The following is a 21,939-nucleotide window of genomic DNA, read 5'->3' on the forward strand; positions in this document are numbered from 1 at the left end:
TTGTTCGCAATATCAAGGGCTGCAGAGGCTGTTCAGGGAATTGCTTCAACCCTCCTATTAGAAAACATGCTGTGGAATAAGGCGACTGGACACGTCTGCACTGGCACATCACCAAATGACCAAATGACGAGCAAAATCATCCATATATTCCACATATATATTAGCAAAGACGCATCCCCATGCAAAATTATACTCATCGTGAAACACAGACGTTACCAAGGAAAAACTTTATCCAGTTAAATATCGTGATCGCAACACATTTTGTTGCGCCTGTAATCCAACTTACTGTGAATCTTAACTGTCAATTGTAGCTGTGAATCATAGAACTTTAACATATACTTAAAAAATGCACATTCAATAACATTGCCTTATAAGGAAAAATATAAAAATCGGCCACGTTTTTGGTCGTAGCCTCTGTGCACTACGAAGTGCCATTGGCTGAACTGTCACCTATTTATGTCTTAGCCGAATGCATTGTTGACGAGTGAGTGTCATTTGTGCACCACTGCCAACAGAATATCACCAAATAATTTGTTAAATTCAGAGATATGGTACCTGTGTATATTACGATTCACAGAGGGTGAATGTCATAGAGTGTATACATTCTACTATAGTTCGTTACAGACTTCGAATTTTCCGATTTTCACTGTGGTTATGCTGCTATGCAAAAATCCGTTTAAGAGGAATAACTAACATTGATGCAAAACTGTTTAAATGGTAATGCAAACACCTCTGAATATATCTCCGATCACCAATTCATCAGGGCCATTAATATTTTAAAATAAAAAAGCCTTATGCATATGTTTCGCTCATATATACTTATGATTCAATACAAAAAACTCAAAAGTATTTTCTCAAAGTATTTATGTTAATTTTTTCATACATTTGTGCATACAACTTTAACTGTAAAGTACTCATATCAGAAGAAATTATCCCAAGACCGTTCCGCTTTGAATCACACAGGAATTTACCATGGAAAGACAAAAAGCATTACCACTTTAATGCAAACGAAAATTGACCTTCAATAACCCTAAATGCAACATGAAAAGCAATGTAACTTCAAGAAATCAATTAAATGGTTAAAAGAATAGATTTTTTTTACATATTCTTTGAAAACCGAGAAAAGGCTAAAACCCACAATACATCAACAACTAGCCAAGGTTATCATCAACTATGTACATGATCTTGTCTCCACCATATTAAAATGTACACAAATCATTTGTTGGACCGCACACGGATGTCAACAGACATTTTTATTGACATGTTTAGTGGAAATGCCAACGCCAATCATTTGTGCCTCTCCAGCCCCACACCCATCACCACACCCCGAGACTCCCTCGCCGCACACGTGACTAGTCTATTTTGACGGCCGCGTAGATTTTACGAATGAATATGTACGCAGCGATGAAGCCGATCGTTCCGGTGAGCAGCCAGAAGGTGACGATCATCAATCCAGTGTAGCCAAAGTACAGGAGCGAAGGAATAAACTCCACAATCTCCAACTGCAAAAGCAGAGATTGCATTTAAAATACATTTTCATAAATATATATTTATCATGAAAAATAAGCATGTACACACCTGCGTAACTATACCTACGCATATCTGTATTCAAATAAAAATGTACAAATAATATTACTATTCAAATAAAATGTTCATACATTTCAAATCAGAAATTGGACTACATACTGTGAGCACTGTTACCCTCTGGCCTCAACATCTTACACGTATTAGTGAATGCCGATCAGTCATGGCTTGCTATATTACGGCGAAATAAGGAGTTGTCATCATGCCAGTGTGTGATGAAACCTGGTATCAAAATACTGTCCATTGAATTGAACAAAGATTTATAATAATAATAAATTGCTAATGATGTTAAAATATACTACAAAACATGCTAATAGCATTACATTTTTCAATAATATATGTCGGGTTTTTTTGCATTTCAATGCTGATGTAATGAACGCTTCTAAGTTTAGTTGAGTATTGGAAAGGTATGGATTTTAGCGATTATTAATTCGTACGGAATTTAAACTGCAACAATTAAAATATATTTTGGAATACTAACTGGAGTTGACTCGGCATATTGAACAACATTCAGCACATGGAAGATGATGCTGTAACCAAATATTATCGAGGGACTATTTGAAAGTTACTTCTGAATTGAATTTTGTGATCAAAGATGCACATGCGGGAATGCATAATTGTCGTCGGGGTATCGCAAGTTACAACTGTAGCACAGAAATACTGGGGTTACCTTATTGAAAAAGTAGAAGACGGCATACATTAGAACGTAGAAGGCAGATCCTCCCGACACAATGAATGTCCTCCACCACCATCTGTAATCCTGAACACACATCGTACGAATGCATTAACACCGAGTGCACAACACCAGAAAAGGAGACCACACACGTGAAAAATCCGATAAAAAAAAGCCACCAGGAAGTTAGACTGTTGCGTGGCGATATTGAAATGTTTGAAAGTGTACATATAAAAAAGTCAAAAATATTTTTTATTAATCATTGTATGCCTTCAAAAATTTACGGAAAAAACACTTTCATGCTAATAAACCCCTAGACACAACTCCATGCAGCATTCCCATCCGCAAATCCCATCACGGGAAGCAGCGTATATCTACAACTCATCCAATTATTTATGGATCCCTACGATGTTGCAGATTATTGCCCTGCAGCTGCAAATAGATAATTGCGCTGCAGCTGTAAATAGCCGCCCGCACTGTTGTGGTTGACTTTACTTTTCAGTGCCAAGGTGCACCATTAAGTGCACTTTGCGGCAGACCTCACACGTAGAGCGATCTCGCTTTCCTCATCGCCCTTCAACATCAGATTCACAACGATGCCGAATAGTGTGTTAATTATCACGGTCAGCAGTAATCAGATATTTATTGACGAGATACTACACCCATGCCCAAACCACTGAGCTGGTGATCCCCTAGTTTGATGTACCTCAAAGTGTTGAGCAAGAGACGAGATAAAATGTTTTCGATTTAAAGCCTTATTATTTCTCTTCTACGTGACTTTACCGAAAGAACCAAGAAGACGAGATGAAATTAAGAAAAAACTTGTCCAACCAATGGAACTCTAATATGGAAAGGGAGCTTGCATTTCATGCTGTGACCTTACACCTCAATCATACCACTGGGAATCATTACATCTGCAAGGATTGCGACGCCCATCTCCAAAGCAACGTGGCACTAATCGCCTCATCACCAGCCACGGAGACGAAGCAGGCGAGTATGCCCTCAGCAAAACCAACCGTTTCAGCAATTGTCAAGATAAAATGTGCTATGAATGATTTTTTTGATACAGTAATTCCTGTTGATAAATATTAAGTTATTATAGCTTTCTCACAGATTACTTTTTATTGCTGAACTGTTTATAATCTCCAAGGTAATAAGCCACTATGTTGTAATAACCAAGAGATTATTATATTGTAAATCAACAATATAACACAGTGACTATACTATGGTTAATTTATAAACATGCAACCTTTACAAAATCAACGATTACAAGAAAAAAGCAATAATAAAGTACAATAAAAAATTTTACATTGTGTAAAAATGATCCCCGAGTGTTTCTCATAAATAAACATAACAGGCATGCAACATGGGTATCATCATATTAGCACATGACACGGGCACTTTCTTTGGTTGAAGTATTTATCGGGTGAATGTAAACCAGCCTACCTCGGCACACAGTTGAAAGTACACCATGACGATGCTGATCTGGGAGCAGGAGATCACCAGGATGACAAACACAAGGAACAGGAAGCCAAAGAGGTAGTAGAACTGATTCTCCCAAATGGCCTGTTAAAAAAACAAAGAACATCGTTTAAACAACAGCTGGACTAGAATCCCTCCTCAATGCTGTTACACAAACACTACATTGCAGCCCATCAACGTGTACAATAAAACATTCCCACAAGCAGTGTAAAAAAGAATGGAGGACATACGATGTCAACTGGAGAAATGCAAGGAAGGGAAAATATGCGCTAGAGTGACATCATCAGAGATTGATGGTGCCGGGACGGCTGGGAAGAGAGAATGTACGCGCACAGCAAGGGTTCTGCTCAGCCTGATAGCTACGAGGCGCCTGGCTCTGTTGGACATATCAGACGGACGCCAGTTATTTATTTAGAGATAAACATTAAGCGTTACGACATTACTTAAATTTTGCATGAACGTTTGTATGCAAGGCAGAAACAGAAATGTTAAATCAATACAGATGTAACATTTGCGACGTAAATCAATCTCTCCCATCAGTGCACTGGACAGTCTTTTTGTTATTTGGTTAATTCGGCTGTGAGGTGTGTAGCTTAACTTTAAAAAATTATGCTACGCATGGTCTAGCGGCAGCTGCCAACGTGCTCCAAGTGAACTGCCTGTGCTCTGGTAATGTGTAATGCTGCTGCAGAGCGTGTGAACATCACCGAGAGACCGCCAATTAGTTCAGGCCGTTTGAGTGATTTTTTTTACTTTTAAATGCATACCAAATGGGAACAACAGAATTTGTAAAAACAGGAATAAGTCACGTGTGTAAATTACAAAATGGATATAGTAGCCAATAAAAATGGGCAAAATGCATACATGTAGTTAAAAAACATTTTCAATAAATATGAAAAATCTCAATGAGCATTTAATGTAAAAACATTCGTATGGTAAAAAAATAAAGTAAAATAATAATTGAGGTGATTTTACAAGCTCGATTAATTTCATACTAAATCCACAGTTATCCACAATTCAGATGTACATAGAAATGCAATTAACATTGACGTTGAATAGAAATCAAATCACTGTATAATTATTATTTTAGTTTTCAAAAGATACCTACACTGAAAATGAAGAACAGCTCAATGAAAACAGCACCAAATGGCAATATTCCAGCCATGAGAATTCTGTAAAGAAAATAGAAATAGAAAACAACGTCAACAATCAGACTAGCAGAGGTTTTTTTTTGTATGTAATGCCACATCACCATACATCATTTTATTATTTATAGTGCCGGCAGGCAAAAAAAAGTTGGCATCAAATAGCTCAAAAATGTTGTTAACGACAAGGAAGAATTAATGAACTTTATTAACGTGTGATTATGAATAATTTAATCTGAAGCAATATAACAAATTAGCAATAGGAATCAAAGCTTTTGAATATAAGGACACCCAGAAAGTAATGTCCCACTGGCAAGGAATACACACACATGTTCTTGTTCCTCGATGGCATGAAGCCTTTGAGATGGAAGGGGATTATATGGACAATATGCACATAACCAAAAATATATATTTTTGTATCACAATAGACAGTTAAATAAGTAACAGTTTACAACACTGATTGAACCTATCGCAGTTAACTCCCAACATGTAGAATTAAAACATCATTTTTTTTAAACAATTGTTTCTTTACCCAGGAAAGCCCGAGTCTCTCACTATTAATGGTGTCTCTCCCATAAAATGTGCCAGAGAAAGTTACCTCAAATAAAATAAACCTTTTTATTTAATTACAATTGTATGTATGTTGACCCTGTGCTAATCGGAGGTGTGGAGGAAGGACAACAAACGAAACACGAAAATTCGTTCTAAAGAAATTAGTTTTCAATCATCCTGGCCATGGAGGAGGGGGTTGGAGGGGTGGGGAGTGGACAGAGTTGAAGGGCCGAGACCACGAGGCGTGCAATGAGACAGGACCCAAGCTGTGCCCCACGCCATTCCAGGAACTGCACGGCACGGCTTGGGAATGCCAGTGGGAACGCACAACACGCTTTTAGCACATAGCAGCCACCATTGGAAGTGGAAAACTTCAATACAGGCTGACCGCCCATCAACACCGAGGTGCATGAACCATGTAAAAAACACGTGACGGCAATTAAATAAGCACATTTTATGTTCTACTTGAGTATTCCATGTTTTGCTTTGCATGGTGTATGGGCTAAGATTCTTCTGGTGTAACACTGCCATTTCATCCAATTGTGTAGTAATACACGTTTATATAAAAATAACTATATCAATTTATTACATTTAAGTCTTTGCACATGTACATTCTTAGGGATGCATTAAAATAATGCAACAAAACATGTCTAGTGAAAAGTGAAATGTCACTACTTACCCAATGAACTTATTCATGTACCAGCGCTGCTCTGGTATCTGTCGAGGGATCTGGTTTGTTCGGACGGGATTCTCATAGCCCTTCTTGCGGAAGCCAAAGTAGTATCCAAGAAAGACGAGTGGCATTGATATTCCAAACCACATGCACAGCAGGGCCACCATGGTGCTGAATGGAACCTGTCTCACGGTCAGAAACAATAACTGAAGTCATCTCAGATGTGCCTCAAGCAAATCATTTTATGCACACGTACGCTGCTAGCAATGATACAACTTTTTTTAATGAATAATTTACTCAGGTTAGGTGAATGAAACAAGTACATTACTCGAGGTGAGCAACACAGCCGAGTGTATTACGTTCCATGATATAACTTTCACGTAATATTTTTCAATATTTAACGACTTTTGGAATGTTTGCAGTACGTTTAAACACTTAATTGTCTCAGTATTTCTAGATTTTAAGCTTTCGTGACTGCATAGATTCATATTCTTAGGTTTTTGTGATTAACCATGCAAAAAAGATTTAATTACACTTATTTGGACCATCTTATTTGACAGACAACTATTACAGGTTACTGATAGACAGCCAGTTCTGTTTTACCAGGTTTAGCTTTCTTTTTTCACACTTTTGTTATGTAGGCCAGGCTTAGTCACAAACCGAACCTCTCCATAATAAAGGCTCAGTCTTTTGTTATGTAGCCTATTACCATCTACATGGCAGAGGCTCGGTCCCATTTGCAGCATTTGTTATGTAGGCTAGGCGTTAGTCACAAACCGCACCTCTCCATAACAAAGGCTCAGTCAATTGTTATGCAGTCTATTCTTAGTCTTAAGCCTCACCTTACCATATTAATAAAAAGTGTGCCGTTCCTGGCCCTGCCCCCCTAAACCATTATATATACGGAGTGGTATCTCTTGTAATCTCTCATTTACTTGATACAGCTGTCGGGCTGTGACGGTTCCACCTGAAGACGGAAGCTTGTGTTGCTTCCGAAACGTCGTGATTTTTATTTTTATTTAACTTTTATTAATTTAAAATTTTTACCTACGTGACTTTACCGAAAAAACCTAAGAATATAATTGTCTCAGTATGTTAATTTAAATTAATCATCTGTATACCAAATAATGTAATGTTCATTGATAGCAGTCCAACTTGTATAAGCTAATTCAGTTGAGCCCAGTTCCAAGAGCCGTATTTTCTAACGAGCTGCTGCGCAAGAGCGAAGTGCTTGTCTTGGGCTCGATGTCTTAAGATGTGGTTACGCAAATAGTATTGCATAGAAAGACACCGTGAATATCTGAAGTACCGCAAAGGCCAATGTTCACTGGTGAACGTATTTAAAATACAACATTCGATTTCTATCTATTAAAGCGAAAAGGAATGTATCAATACTTGCAAATGTATACAATGAAAAAATAACTGTGTAACTAATCATTTACACTTGCACACGGGGAGAATGTCACTGCATTGCCTATTTAAATTCAATGTTCAATGTCAATGATGTTAAATGATAGTCAATCGTGCATAAACCATGCTGCCTTTCATACGCACGTATGTATAACTGGCCCTCTACGTGTCCGAAGTACACAACCGAGGCGTGCTGTTCGATCAGATCTTGACTATGCGCTCGCAGGTCGCAGCGAGGTCAGAGCAGGTTTATACCGCCTCCGAACACTCCCGAGGATTGCGCCCGCTCCTCTCCACCCCAGACTTGGAATCATGAGCTTATGCCTGTCTCAACATGACTGGATTATGCGAACGCCCTCCATGCAGAGGTACCACTTGGACTGGTGCAGAGGTACCACTTGGATTGGTGCGGAGACTCGAGTGAGTGCAGAATGCAGCTGCTCGGATGATCCGACGGGTGATCCATTTTGAACACATTACGCCAACCCTCAGCAGCTTGCACTGGCTACCACCAGACCATTTCTGCATCCAATTCAAGGTTCCTGCTCTCTTAACCTACAAAGCACTGCATGGCTAGGCCCATCTCCCTGCAAAACTGTATCTCCCTCCAATCCTCAGGCACTTACAACGCATTCCGTTCCGTGGGAACGGCAAGACTTGCACAGCCCAGGATTTTTCACTCAAAGCTGGGGGGGACAAAGCCTTCTCTCGAGGACTGTCACAAAAATCTGGAACACCCTGCCAGCAGACATCCCAAAAATTCCGAGTGTCTCTCAATTCCGTGGCATGTGCAAGACACATCTATTCACAGTTGCCTTCTCATGGAATCTAAAAACTGTTTCTTTACTTATTAATGATTTATATTTACTACTTACCTCTCTTATGCTATTCGTTGCACACGGTTGAATTTTATTTTGCGCTCAGTTGCAATTTACTTTGCTCAGTCGGTGTTAGCCGCCGAGGTCGTGACGGGTTTCTTTTTTTATTTCTCTTGCTCTATGCCCCCCCGTACCGTTCCTTTTCTGTTGCATTCTGCACTGATGCCTACTTTATTGAGGGTGATATTGGAACATAAAATAAAGATTTATTTATTTTCAGAATGGTGCAAGGTTTTTTCTGTAATGCGAGCAGAAAACCATTTGACAAATGAAGAAAAGGTTACATTTCCCTGAACAGTAACAATGTTTTCTTACCGCACCGGACGAGTGCTTTCCCCAGATGAAGAAGTTGAGAATGAAGCAGACTCCAAACACGACTGCAGGGTATATCGTGGTCGTCTGCAAACGTAGAAGTCATACTTAACGCGTGATATAGGTGTTTTATGAGATAAAGGGAAGATTTCTTACAGAGTGCTGAAATGTTACGATTAAGACTGCAAAGGTAAGCTAAACAAAAGATAATTATGAAAAATTACAGTTTCAATTAAAGTTAACATTATAATCAACAAACATGGACTTTACCCAGAAAGCACCCTTTTTCCAACGCTGTCCTTTCAACGTGCGATACAGTCGGCCTGAAAAGTATCCTCCAAATAGTCTGCAAAGTAAAAGATAAGCACGGCAGTTTAGCTGTTAGAAGCTACAAATATACCCGTTGAAAATAGTGTATTTGACTGGTTACCAAGGGATTTTCTGTAGTTTCATTAAATCCACTTCACGCCAGGTAAGTATATATACAAGTGCGGGTCACAATGTTTTTTCAGACCTTTAGTTTAGAATCCCTCTGAATGATTATTTCATGGTATTCCAACAGAGTAAATATTGTCCCAAAAATCACACCAAGGAAAAAAGTATTGTCGATCACATCTGTACACATCTCTCAGGATCCCAATCATGGCCATTGTACAGCAAACTACGGTACACTCTCCGGATTATAAGCACTCACCCCATGAACATGAAGAGAAAACAAGAGGTGGTCATAAGTGCACCGCGACTAGAAGGAGACAGCATGCCCAGACCTGCCACGACTGATGAGACAAAAAATATGTGTGATATTTGTTATGGGGGAGGCACAAAATAACGAGAGCAGTTTCATAATTGCTGTGATTTTTTTTATACGTATTGCTTTATCATGCCGATTGGATCGCTTTTAACTTACTGATGACGATTAAGACCATGAGAAACAGTTGGATGCCAGAACCCAGAAGTGAAGAGAGTAGCATCGGGTACTGTGGAGGCCTGAAGACATCTCCATGCACAAGCTTCCAGCCAGACTCCTCCATAGTGTCCTCCTGTAACGGATAACGGCCATGGCGAGTTATTAATCCTGTAGTACGTTTCATTTTCTTTTATCAACGACGTACATTCACATGTACGGCCCTTTGTGAATCCACTGCTGGATGAGGGCCTCCCCCACACTATGCGGGGACACGTTAATAATTGTTTTTCATAAGAGTGCTTTCACGCCGGGGCACCTCAAAGTGCTTAACGCGCAAAAAGCGACTTACATCACACATGTAACCTCAAACATTGGAGCGGCTCCCAGTGGCAGCCGTCGCTGTACAGCACATGGTGACTCAGCACCTGACCTGCAGCAAATGGGCATTACGCTGCCAGTAACGGGCAATAGTTGCGGTGTGTAATACCGGTGGAGTAATTTATGATGATTGTTTACCAAAGAAAGCCTCACCGAGCCTCAATACTTTTTTGCAGGAGGATGCTGCCAGGTGTTCGCAGTATGGTGCAAAGTTGATGTCATCCCAATTGATTACTTTTGAGGTTTGGCCAATAACAGGTTATATTGTAGTGGTTTAACGTTTTAGCTACGGGAGGACACCAGAGGACCTTTAGGAAGCTCATGCAGAACAGAGGGAGAGAACATACAAACTACACCCAGAACGGTGCCCGAGTCGGGAATCAAACCCAGACCCTTATTGCTATTGAGGCACAAGTGTTAGAATGGCAAATACATAAGTAAATGTATTCCAAAAACGAGTATTTAATGTTCACATTCTGCATGGTGTAGAGCAGGGTTCTAGAACTTTGGCTACTGCACAGCCCTTGCTGAATATTGTTTCAACCAAGTAACTCCCTTTACCTGACCCAACGTAACTCTGGGAAATAAATTCACATTCTTATTTTAACTAATTGTCTATTTTGTGAGGTATCCTAACTGGCTCGTAACTGCAAGCAAATAAAACAAAACTCAACAGACGCTCTGCATGCATCGCGTAATCTATTCACGCTCGCTCGTTACTCTGGTAAACCAAATTGTTACGAACAAAGTTTGGAAAGTTATTGTGTATCTTTCTAGATTACCATGTGAATTAAAATTGTATTTGAGCAGAGGCATACATGATTATTCACCGATGACTCATGTAACAATATAATTTCACACATTTATAAATCACCTCACATATCCCCTGGGACATTGCCAAGTCCCCTTAGGCGTCTGTGTACCACCGGTTGAGAACCACTGTTGCAGGGGATATGATCGTACTTGTATAAAAAGTGCCATTTCATAAATTCTAGATTTGAAGCTTTCGTGACTGCAAGGAATCATATTCTTAGGTTTTTTCGGTAAAGTCACGTAGGTAAAACATCAAAATTTATGAAAATAAAATAAAACAAAAATCACGACGTTTCGGAGGCAACACAAGTTTCCGTCATCAGGTGGGACCGTCACAGCCGAATTAGCTACCGAAAAAACCTAAGAATATGCCATTTCATATATTGTATATAATGTATATTCTTTAAAATAATGGTCTCCTAAGGATTGAAATAATTGCATAGGTACATTTTATGAACACAATCATGCAAGACCATGCAAGAAATTTTAAATGATGTCTTAGGTGTTTAAAATAAAGAAGTCGAGAGTGGAGCTGGTAGAGGTCATGGATTGGAAGTTAGGGGTTGTAGAAACATCCACCGATCTGGAATGGCTCAAATTGTGCCACTGCTGAAGGTCCCAGAGCTCAGATATGGAAGCCTTAAAGTTTCCACTTCACAGAAGTGGTGCTTCCATTGAGTGAAACTAGAAGACACAGTTTTGCATAGCAACTAGTCATATTACCATTCACTCCCCACATAATTCAATGAATTTCCAAATTCAGGATCACAATTCGATTTAAAAATCAATTATATTTTGTGTCACTTGTACGTTCTCGTTTGTTGATGAATTTTCCCTGCTTTGTTCGGTGCATTAGCCTAAAGGTAACATTTGTATGGATGTATGTTGAACTACTTTCGCACCATAAATAGCCAAACGTGCTAATCGGAGGTGCAGGGGGAAGGAAAACACACTGAACACAAAAATCAGTTCTGAAGAATTCCGTTTTAAATCTAGATTTAAAAGCACATAGCTCAGTGGCTTTCAAAAATAAGTCGAATAAACACCACATTTATCCAGTTCTGTTTTTACGTACAATGTCATCTTCCCGGTTGTAGTTTGCAATGTCACGTCGTAGAGTTCTGATGATTATCATGCTGAGGATGCCTGTAAAATAAAAAGGCTGCTTTGTGAATCAACAGAATATTTGTACAAATCTCAAAATCTTTTTTTTTATATATATAAAACTTCCTAAAGCAACGAGGTAACCTGGATGCAACACAAAACATATGGATCACAACTTATTTCTTCTCTTTTTCTAAAATAAAGGCATTATGACTAAAGTGTAAATGTTTATGGCCTTGACCTTTCCTCTGACACTCACACTTATGTCTGCATTGCTTGCAAACATTTCTTCTACGGGAAAGTGAAGCCTTCACGTAGCAGAGATGTTTAACCGACCATGATACTGAATTAATTTCATAACCAGTCCCAGAAGGCTCACTCGGTCGGTGGGAGTCAATGTTAAATCATTCCAATAATCCTGCTTTAAGAGGATTACATTATAATTGTGCAACACCACAACAAAGATGCTGGTGGTGTATGGCCATGTGCCACAAGAAGCGTGGCCACATGGGGTGGGGCCAAGCGGCCAGTTGGCTCGGGCTGCTTGGTTGTTGAGTTATGAATTCAGAAATCTGCAAATTCCCTTGGTAATACATTGATTAACATCTTTAATTACCTCAAAAGTTGAACATCGGCTTAGAAGCACGAATCAAAGCATTGCACACATCGTTACGATTCGAGTGCAATTATTTGTAATGTGTACGGCTTGTGTAAAAAATTTGCACGAGCACAAAAGTGGCAGCAAACAAAGCGAGGGATAAGCAACCCCATGTTTTGGTTTTGACGAACCAGAGAGGAAGAAGACGACGACCACAGAGTTGACAATGGAGAACCAGTGGATTTGCACATCGCTCATGGTCAGATAGGTGTCCCATCGGGATGCCCATTTCACTGTACTCTCCTGCAAAACAAGCAGTTAACTCAACAAATGCAACTTACACTGTTTATAAATCCGAGATGGATAAATGCAGATTATTTTTTTTACGTAGAAAGTTACGTCCCATAGAATTTCTGGGCAGGTGCTTTGAGATAAGGGAGGTTTGCCTTATCCGAATATGACATTTATGGAAGCCAATTCAGAAGCTTGTTCTGAGATAACAATTTTTAAATACTATTTAATTGTGTGCTGGTTACCAATTTTATTGATCACAAATTACAGTTTACATTTAGAAAGTGGCAGTTTTTGCAACATCCCAACACTAAAAATCTGTGTACCTGAAATGTAAGTCTTAGCCATCTATATAGCACGGCTGATTTTAAGGGAGTCCCCATCATCACAGGTGACATAAAATATAGATACTCCTGTATTAATGACATAAATTATTGATGAATAAAAATCGAAAATCGATAATTGATGAACAACGCTAGTTTATTCATTACAATGTATGCGAAAACCTGAGTTTACAGAAGATATACGTTTGAGAAAGGGCAACTTTGAATGTTAATGAAGATAAAGACGCCATGGTCCAAGCGTGCGTTAACGAACCTTCCACTTGACGGAGTAAGAGAAGAGGACATTGTTCTCCTTGCTAGGATCAATCTCTTGAGCTTCTACACCTGATATTGCTGGACTCTGGCAATCTCCTTTGTCATCTGCATTCAGGGCTGTAAGATGACAGTGGGTTGGTTTTTTCACTCCAGAAATTGCATCCCAAGCATACTATGCCATTGTGTGGTCCACCATATATAAAGCAATATTATCATGCACAAGAAAATGTCAATCAATATGGAAAAATACTTTACCTATTTTAAAACAGGAAAAGTTTTTTTTTACATAGACATAACCCATTCCAAGAAATACATTATATTTCTAAACATATCCTCAGATAGTTGGGGTTTCTGTTGTTAACATCGTGGATCTCTGTCAATTTACAGATAAATGGATGATGAACAAGAAGTAGCTTCATTCTTCAGAATCTCAGAATCTATATTTATTTATCCTGGAGAAATCCGATGACCAATGAAGCCCTTCTTCACAGATGTCCTGTAGGGGTGTCTCAACAGTTCAGAGGCATCATGTCCATCAGAGCATTGAACTCATACCAAGAATGAGAACCATATTACTGAATCGATTTGGTTGATCATTTTAATCTGGCCACCAACAACTTGCACGAAGACTAGCATAATACATTTACCCAACTCGGCATATTCTAGATCAGGTCTTGGGAAAAAAAAAAGTTTAGATATATTCTGTAAAGTATGAAGGGTTGCCATGTGTTGTTGGATTGGTAAGACATATACAAGTGACGTCAGAATTTTTACCATTCTCTGGAGGCTGTTTAATGACATGAACACAATGGGTTGCTCTTTGAAAAGTTCAGAAATAAAGGTTTCTAATCCACAATGCTGTGAACGTGCAGATCAAAATAATGTGAGCAATTCATTATCAATCCAGCAAGCACCTTACGTACCTTCAAATTTGATGCTTTGTGGGATGACTTCAAATCGCACCACTTTGTACTTGGCATCCTCAGTCTCTTTGTGGTAGCTCAGAATCAGGTTCAGGTGATTGTGAAGGTACACCTTTGACAGAATCAAAAATGATCGTTTTAAGAAATTGAAATAAAGAACATATAACGTTTTCTCCACCGATACCATCATGTAAGTAACACACTAAGATAGTTGGGGAAAGCACAGAAATGTTTAATCTAAAAATGGTCGTAAAATAAGAAAATATCTACGTTAAAATTGTGCATGTTTTAATACATTAATTATACTTATACACAAGCATCAAGTTGTAATTGATGCCAGTCAATAGTTTTCTGTACCAACATTTTATGGATTAGGATTTAAAATTATGCTTGGGGTTTGAACATTGATTCAACACTTTAATACAGGTTCATTGCCTCCACATCTATTTTGCACACAGTCACTATTTTACATTGCACGACTAGTCTGTATGAACGTATTGGCGATTTTCAACACCGGTCAGAAAATCTTGCGGGGTGCGTCAAAATCAGTTCTCGTGATGTTGAAGCAGTCGAAAGACGAATGTTATGAGCAGCTGAACATGAAGCTTCACAGTCTGTTGCCGTAAAGCACCCAGCCTGATGACAATTAGTTCCGTGTTTTGACTCGTGCCCGAGACTTGGTCGGACGGTTCCTCGGTTAATTTCTAGAATAATTTCTTGGCGGACGGTGGCATCAAAATATTATAACTCATGCCACACATTCGAATGGGAAAGCAGCTGCTGAAGCCAAGGCAACTTCTGATGGAGAGTCTGCAACTTACTTAAGGGCAACACCGACATCATCAGTTCGGGCCTCATCTTTACCTGGTGGGTCTAGAGCAGCATCGTGTGCCCAACACTCAAATCAACGGTCAATAATGACCTTTTTATGAAGTCTCCGTAGAGTGAATAAACCGGCGACAGGGCCTATTAAAGACTGATAAACATATGTTCTGATAAAAATGTTGATATCAGTGTTTCGACGTTTCGATCATCATCCTGATAACGACCGCTTGTGTTGACCGCTTGTGTTGTGATCGAAACGTCGTAGTTTTTTGTTATTTTCTTTGAACCTATCTACGTGACTTTACCGAAAGACCCAAAGAATAAGTCGTACCTTCTGTCTGTCCATGAAGCCAAGTCTGTATCCATGTTCAAACTGTTCTGGCTTTTCAGCATCACCACTTTTTTCAGCAAAAGAAAGGATTGTTGCAACAGGCAGGTTGTCCGCAATTCTGTGCATAAAAATGTAAGTTCACGTTATGTAAATAATTCAATTCTGTGCATGGGATTTATAAGAATGATACTGCAAATCTTTGGCTGTCCACATTTGAGTGAATACCTTGACAAATATTACATAGTTAAATAATAAAGGACAGAATTGTCCCGATCCAGCATGAAAGGAAAACGTGTAAAACTGGATCCAAGCTGTTCGAAATAATGAAATCTCCATGTTCAGGAACCAAGAGTAAACAGAAAGTAAACCACTTTGTGTAATTACAAAAAGAGATACATGTTCAACTAAATGGGACATTCCACTAAATCCCCACTTTACATTATGATTAGCTCACAAAAAACAGTTGAATACAGCACGGTATAATTAGTGCACAGGTACCTCATGTTCACACGTTAATTATTAAAATAACCAAGATACACATTGACAAGGTTTAACTTACAAGTGTACATAGTATTCTTCTTTGATGCGTTCGGCAATGAGCTTGCTCTGCTCCACAGTTAATTTAACCGGAACATTTGGCATATCACACAAGACCTTGCAATCCTTCTTTTCAGTCATGCGCACTTCATAAGGTGTGTTAACAATCCGGTCTCCACGAAGCACCTCACCTATCAGAAAAAACAGACAAAGTTCTTGTTAATTTGGTTACTTATTATTCAAGATTCACAAAGACAGTGTGAGCTCCACAATGTTAGATAGCTCTTGCCGAAAACACTAGGCTACCGATCAGTGTTTAATAGACCACAAGATTTCGATTTTAAGCTTCCGTGACTGGAGGGATTCATATTCTTGGTCCTGTCGGTAAAGTCACATAGAAGGGAAACAATAAAAGAATGATTGCTTGTGTTACAGTCGAACCGTCGTGAAAATTTTATTGTTTTATATTTTTATTATTATATTGTTTCCCTTCTACGTGACTTTACCGAAAGAACCAAGAATACATAGACCACAAGATGTTGACAAGACTCAAATCTGTATCTAAAACTATCATGAGTTTGCCATTCGTCATGCATGCTGGAAAATATTTCTCTGGGAGGTCATAAGGTACATTAACAGTTTCCAAATTGATTTATCACACACATGGTTGAACATTTCACGAGGCAAAAAGTAAAACTGCAATACACTTGTAAAGAACCATTTCAAGTATATTTTGAAACACTTCGTCAAGATTTAATTTGACCATTAAACTATTCTTTTTATTTTACCAGGTAAGGTCGACTGAGCTATATTACTCTTATTCAGAAGTGATCTGGCCACAAATTATAGTTCAAATAAGTGGCTTATCATGTGGAAACTTATAACAGCCAAATACTCAAAGTGCATGTTTCTAAATGTGGAGGGAATAACCGGAGGACCCAGACAAAAATGCACTCCACCACGGCGAGAGCATGCAAACTCCAAATATACAGGCTTCAGGGTCGAGATTGAACCCACGAGTTCCTGCATAATCAGGAAAGGCAGATAACAACTCGCCATTGCGTCGCTCCATAACCTTGGTACGCAGCTGAATCCTCCGAACTAATTTGCATATATTAAAACATATTTTACAAAAATATATGCAAGAAACGGAACTTTTTTTTACGTCGGCAAGGAGAGAAAGAACACACAAACTCTACTTTAGACAAGTACGCAATCGTCATATGCACATAACATTCAGTAAATTCTCAACATTGTATATCAGACCAATGAACAGGATTACACATTTAGTCTGTCATTGAGTGTGCGGCTTTATAATAAGTTAACTACAATAATAAAAAAAGAAATCATTTGATTAAACTGTATAACTTACCCAAGTTTTCAGTTTTATACAATATTTTCTGTGGCTTGCAGAAAGGAAGTGAATAGTATTCATAGGGCAACTGGGTGTGAGAACTTGTCATTTTAACAGCCTGTGAAGACAATAATTAACAAACTTGGTCAAGTACAGACGCCGCATGTTTACTATCAAAACATCCTGCAATTATCATTAAAATTTGAAAGAACAATTTAGTTTTCATGAAAATACATTGTACTGTATTGACGCTATATACCTCTTAAGGTACTGGTTTGCTGCCAGAGGAAAGTGTAATATCTACCTCCCATTCAGGAATTCAAACGTAGATAAGTACTGATAGTACGAAATAACAAATTACATTTTATTGTCTGTCAAATTATACTCAACACTATCTGGCCAGGTGGACTAGTAGTGCTTTGAGTGCTTGAGATTCAGCTTATCAGTACCCCTAGAGTTGTTGATAACATAAATACCAATTTGTAAGCAAATTAACAGTGGTTGTTCTATGGAGAGACTGGCACCCATCAGGGTATTGTGGATTTTTTTTATCACTGGCTCAGAACCAGCAATAGGGATGAGTGAGGCCCCATTGCTTGTTCGAGTGGGACACTGCGTTTTGACTTTGATTTCGATTCATTGCAACAAGTAACACTATCTTCCTATGGATCTAATTTCAAGGCTATATCCTTGAACATGGCAGCGTAACAACAGAATGTTTCAACATTCAAAGTAGGACCACCGTACAAGATAATGTACATAATTTCCAATACACAGATGTTGACCAATAGTTGGACACATATTTATGAAGAATTGGAAGTGGGTATTGATAATACATAAAACATCATTGTACATAGTTTTTTTAATGTAACAAATAAATATTTCATGAACGACAGGACGCTAACTGCCGTGAAATGCCAGCTCAGACCTTCCTGTGTTGACTTTAGTATCCTGTAGCTTTTAACAATGAATAGTGCCACGTGTACGTCTGTTTAATCAAATATATATTTACCTTTATTTCCACATACTGGTTCTTGGCATAATCCATTGGTGCGACTCCAGGCACATAGAAGGTGCTTGCTCCATTTATTAAGAGAGCTATCACAAGCTGCCACAAACACATTTTCTGAAAGCCAATACACAACAGTTCGAGTTAAGCACAAGGGAAATGACATTGCAATCGAGAACCAGACAATATTTAACAAAATCAATCATTTAGATTTTTTACTTCAATAGGATTCCCTAAATATGACTTAAAGGCCTGTAAAGAGTTAATAAACATGTCAATTCGTCAGTTATTTGGAGATAGTGGTCTGCACAAGGCCGAGAACGTGTGTACACGTAGTATACATCTTGGTGCGTTGTTTAATCCATTTACTTTTCGGCCTGGCCTAATATTTCTGTTGTGATGGGGTGTTCTCGCCATTGACACATTAGAATCACCTCGAAGAATGACAGTACATGAATGTAGAAACTTTGCGACGCAGCTGCTGCAAATACGTCAACTGAGAAACTCCCTCGTCCTGCTGCTCCCAGTAACCGCGTGCGTTTCTTGCTCCCCTTCGCTGCCACATAAAGCAATCATCCTCGCTAACATGCGTTCCGTTCCTCCATTAAAACAACCCCCAATCGCATCTCCCTTACCCATCCTATGACTGCTACTCCTTGCCCAAGCCCTGCAGGTACGACTAGGCCGACCGCAAGCCCTCCCTTACCCACTCCGGCCCGTCCTCCTGACACCATAAACTAAAAAAAGTTGTAATTTTTTTTACCAGGTAAGGCCCACTGAACTATATAGCTCTGTTTCAGAAGCGACCTGGTTGCAAATGATAGCTCAACGAAGTGCCTTATTACGTGGAAATGTATAGCAACCAAATACTCTAAACGTACGATGTTGATTCTAAATGCGGAGGAGGGAAACTGGAGGACCCGGAGACAAACCCGCACGACCACGGGGAGAGAGAAACCCGCAGACTCCAAATATACAGCAGGAGGCGGGGTCGGAATCTAAACCACGACCTTCATAGCTTACACGACTTGTAATAACTTCACTCTTGAGCTCACACACATCGCATGCACACTTCTCACATTGTTATAAAGCGCACTGGAATAAGGTGCGATATACGTCTGCGTACGTCAAGATAGTTCGTGTTAGTTTAAACCATTAATAATTAATACAACTCAACCGCATCACGTACACGATCCATCGTAGCGCGACATCACACGCAGCGGAATGGGCTCTTGAGATAAATTTAAGAGGACACAAAAGCAACGTTTGCCGATCACCCATAGTCGGTGACAGGGATGGAGAGAGAACGTAATCGTGTGTCACCAACCCCACATGCCGCACTCATCTCGGGGTTTACACTGTGTCACGTATGACACGTGGCAAGGAGGGGCCCGGAACATCCCATGTTCGGGTTACACAGAACACGGATTTCTTTTTTGATTTAAAGCTTTCGTGACTGCAGGGATTGATATTCTTGGTTCTTTCGGTAAAGTCATCATCAGGTGTGAAATCCCCAGCAAGAAATTTTTCTTCGCACCTTATTCCAGTGATTGCTTGTGCTGCAGTCGAAACGTGAGAATTGTTATTGTTTTATGTTTTTATTATTTTATTATTTCCCTTCTACGTGGCTTTACCGAAAGCACCAAGAATAAGAACACGGATTATTCAGACAACGCACTTCTAGCTTGCCTGCCAATAACATCATCCTAAACCCACCGCTCGCGTTTAAATACCGTACCGGACAACAGCTTTTCTGTCCATTTTGCACAACCATTTCTGTGCGTGAAAGGACTACATCTTGTGAACGGCGTACGTGTTTGAGCAGAGTAATCATTACGATAATATGCGGCCCGTAGTCGACTACACCACGGTGGTGAAAGCCTCCACACGTCGAGGGCCGTAGGGGGAGCTATCAGACCAGACTGACACCGTGGGTGGAGTGCGTGCCAGGTGTGTCGTGGAGGTTGGGAAGAGCCACGACTCCAGATATCACTCGCGACCGATGTTTAGTCGTGGCCTGGAATCGCAACGAATGTGCCATCGCATTGCGCCACCCAACCTAAATCAGTCACAAACCCCCCTCCTTGGAGACGCACTTAGAACGCGAACTACGGCGCAGGTGACGAACGCGACCCGACCACACACTCAGTGAACGTTGACCAATGTCGGGGTGGGTGGCTTGTCCCTGAACGATGGGACATTGTACGAGGCGGCGCTTTAGGTTCGGGGCTGGCAAGCAGAGGGGGTCTCGTTCGAGAAAGTGGGAAGTTGGACACGGAAGTGCCGATGGGGACATTTAACTGCGAGCGACGCGACCGTGAACGGGGGACGCCAGAGGAGCGTCGTTCTATACCAACAAAGACACCCCCCACCCCGTGTAGCCTCTAACAGGCTGTAGGGGCAAGTGCTGTTAGCGAGCAGCACCTGTGAAGGCCGGCACTGTGGCACACGAGGGGGTGGGTGGCCAGCACCACGCCCGGCCGCCTTTGTCTCCCCTAGTGGCGATGTTTACTACACCGCGCCAGGTACTCATTTGAGGCCAAGTCGAACTAGTGGAGGCGCGGAACCGGTTCAGACAATCGTCACCGGCGGTGTTGGCCGTGAGCGGTAATCGAACCCCCCGGGTCGCCCGGTTCGTAGCGCAGTGCGCTAACCGCTGCGCCACCGCTCACCACCACCACCACCACACGCGCCTGGCTATTACTCACAATCGTATCCTGCATCGCGCCGACAGGAACGCGCCTCACTCAACCTCTCGGCGCCAAACCAACCCCGGGGTGTGCCGCTAACGCGACCGCCGGCTGCTGCTGCTGCTGCTCGTGAGCGACTGCCGCTGTTCGAGGCCTCGGCACGAAACTTCCACTCCACAGAGGCGACGGGAGGCGAAGAAGCGCGCCGCTCATTGGCCCAGCGCCGATCACGTGCCGCAGCGCGCCGACCACGTGCCGCAGCCAGCCAATCGGGCGGCGGCTCTCAGAGGCGGCGATCGAAGTGTGGCCTCGCGCCATTGGGTGCCGCGCCGCCTCCGCACTGAGCGCTGAGGCGGCGAGACGAGGCGGGCGGGCAGGGACGGAGAGCCGACGGGGAGGAAGGGGACAGGGGGGTCGGGCGGCAGAGCCGGGAAGGAGCGCGGGGAGACGCGGCCGCGCGGTGAAAGCGAGAAGCGACGCGGCGAGTGAGAAGTTGGCTCACCTGGGCGGGCGCCATGTCGCGCGACGTGTGCCGCGTGACGTCACTGCCAGCTGGCAACGCCCCCCTCAACCCCCCCAACACCCGCCCCCCGACACCCGCCCCCCCCCTGACACCCGCCCCCCCCCTGACACCCGCCCCCCCCCCTGACACCCGCCCCCCCCCTGACACCCGCCCCCCCCCTGACACCCCCCCCCTGACACCCCCCCCCTGACACCCCCCCCCAACACCCGCCCACCTGACCCCCCCCGACACCCGCCCCTCTGACCCCCCCCCCGACACTTGATTCCCTGAATAAGTTATTCTTTGGTTCTTTCGGTAAAGTCACGTATAAAGATAAAATAATAAATTAAATACTAGCATACGACGTTC

At 41.2% G+C, this 21,939-nt stretch overlaps 1 protein-coding gene across 3 annotated transcripts; it reads right to left on the bottom strand.

The window, feature by feature from the left end:
• Window positions 1-847: 847 nt before the first annotated feature.
• On the bottom strand, window positions 848-21,625 carry TM9SF4 (transmembrane 9 superfamily member 4). Of its 3 annotated transcripts, none has more exons than XM_078594652.1 (18): window positions 21,571-21,625; window positions 18,382-18,495; window positions 17,388-17,487; window positions 16,038-16,206; window positions 15,479-15,596; window positions 14,323-14,434; window positions 13,398-13,516; window positions 12,701-12,812; window positions 11,883-11,953; window positions 9,617-9,749; window positions 9,404-9,485; window positions 8,980-9,055; window positions 8,713-8,796; window positions 6,116-6,291; window positions 4,848-4,911; window positions 3,704-3,823; window positions 2,255-2,344; window positions 848-1,502 (listed from the first exon to the last, which is right to left on the bottom strand). In XM_078594652.1, exons 1-18 carry the CDS (start codon window positions 21,583-21,585, stop codon window positions 1,353-1,355), a joined length of 1,905 nt encoding a protein of 634 aa, XP_078450778.1. In that variant the 5' UTR covers window positions 21,586-21,625; the 3' UTR covers window positions 848-1,352. The 3 variants fall into 3 exon arrangements, with proteins under 3 accessions (XP_078450778.1, XP_078450775.1, XP_078450776.1); XM_078594649.1 differs by lacking the exon at window positions 21,571-21,625 and adding an exon at window positions 21,150-21,401; XM_078594650.1 differs by lacking the exon at window positions 21,571-21,625 and adding an exon at window positions 21,087-21,270.
• Window positions 21,626-21,939: the final 314 nt, after the last annotated feature.

This window comes from Lampetra planeri, chromosome 5 (assembly GCF_965212315.1).
Source record: "Lampetra planeri chromosome 5, kcLamPlan1.2.h2, whole genome shotgun sequence".
Lineage (NCBI taxonomy): Eukaryota > Metazoa > Chordata > Hyperoartia > Petromyzontiformes > Petromyzontidae > Lampetra > Lampetra planeri.

What these genes read in the sequence shown, in the direction of transcription:
- TM9SF4 (XM_078594649.1), bottom strand. Translation starts at nt 21,386, where the DNA reads ATGGCGCGAGGCCACACTTCGATCGCCGCCTCTGAGAGCCGCCGCCCG. An exon ending in CTTACTCCGTCAAGTGGAAG is followed by an intron (nt 12,813 to 13,397) that starts GTTCGTTAACGC and finishes CTTGTTTTGCAG; the next exon opens with GAGAGTACAGTGAAATGGGC. An exon ending in GGAAAAAGGGTGCTTTCTGG is followed by an intron (nt 8,797 to 8,979) that starts GTAAAGTCCATG and finishes CTACGTTTGCAG; the next exon opens with ACGACCACGATATACCCTGC.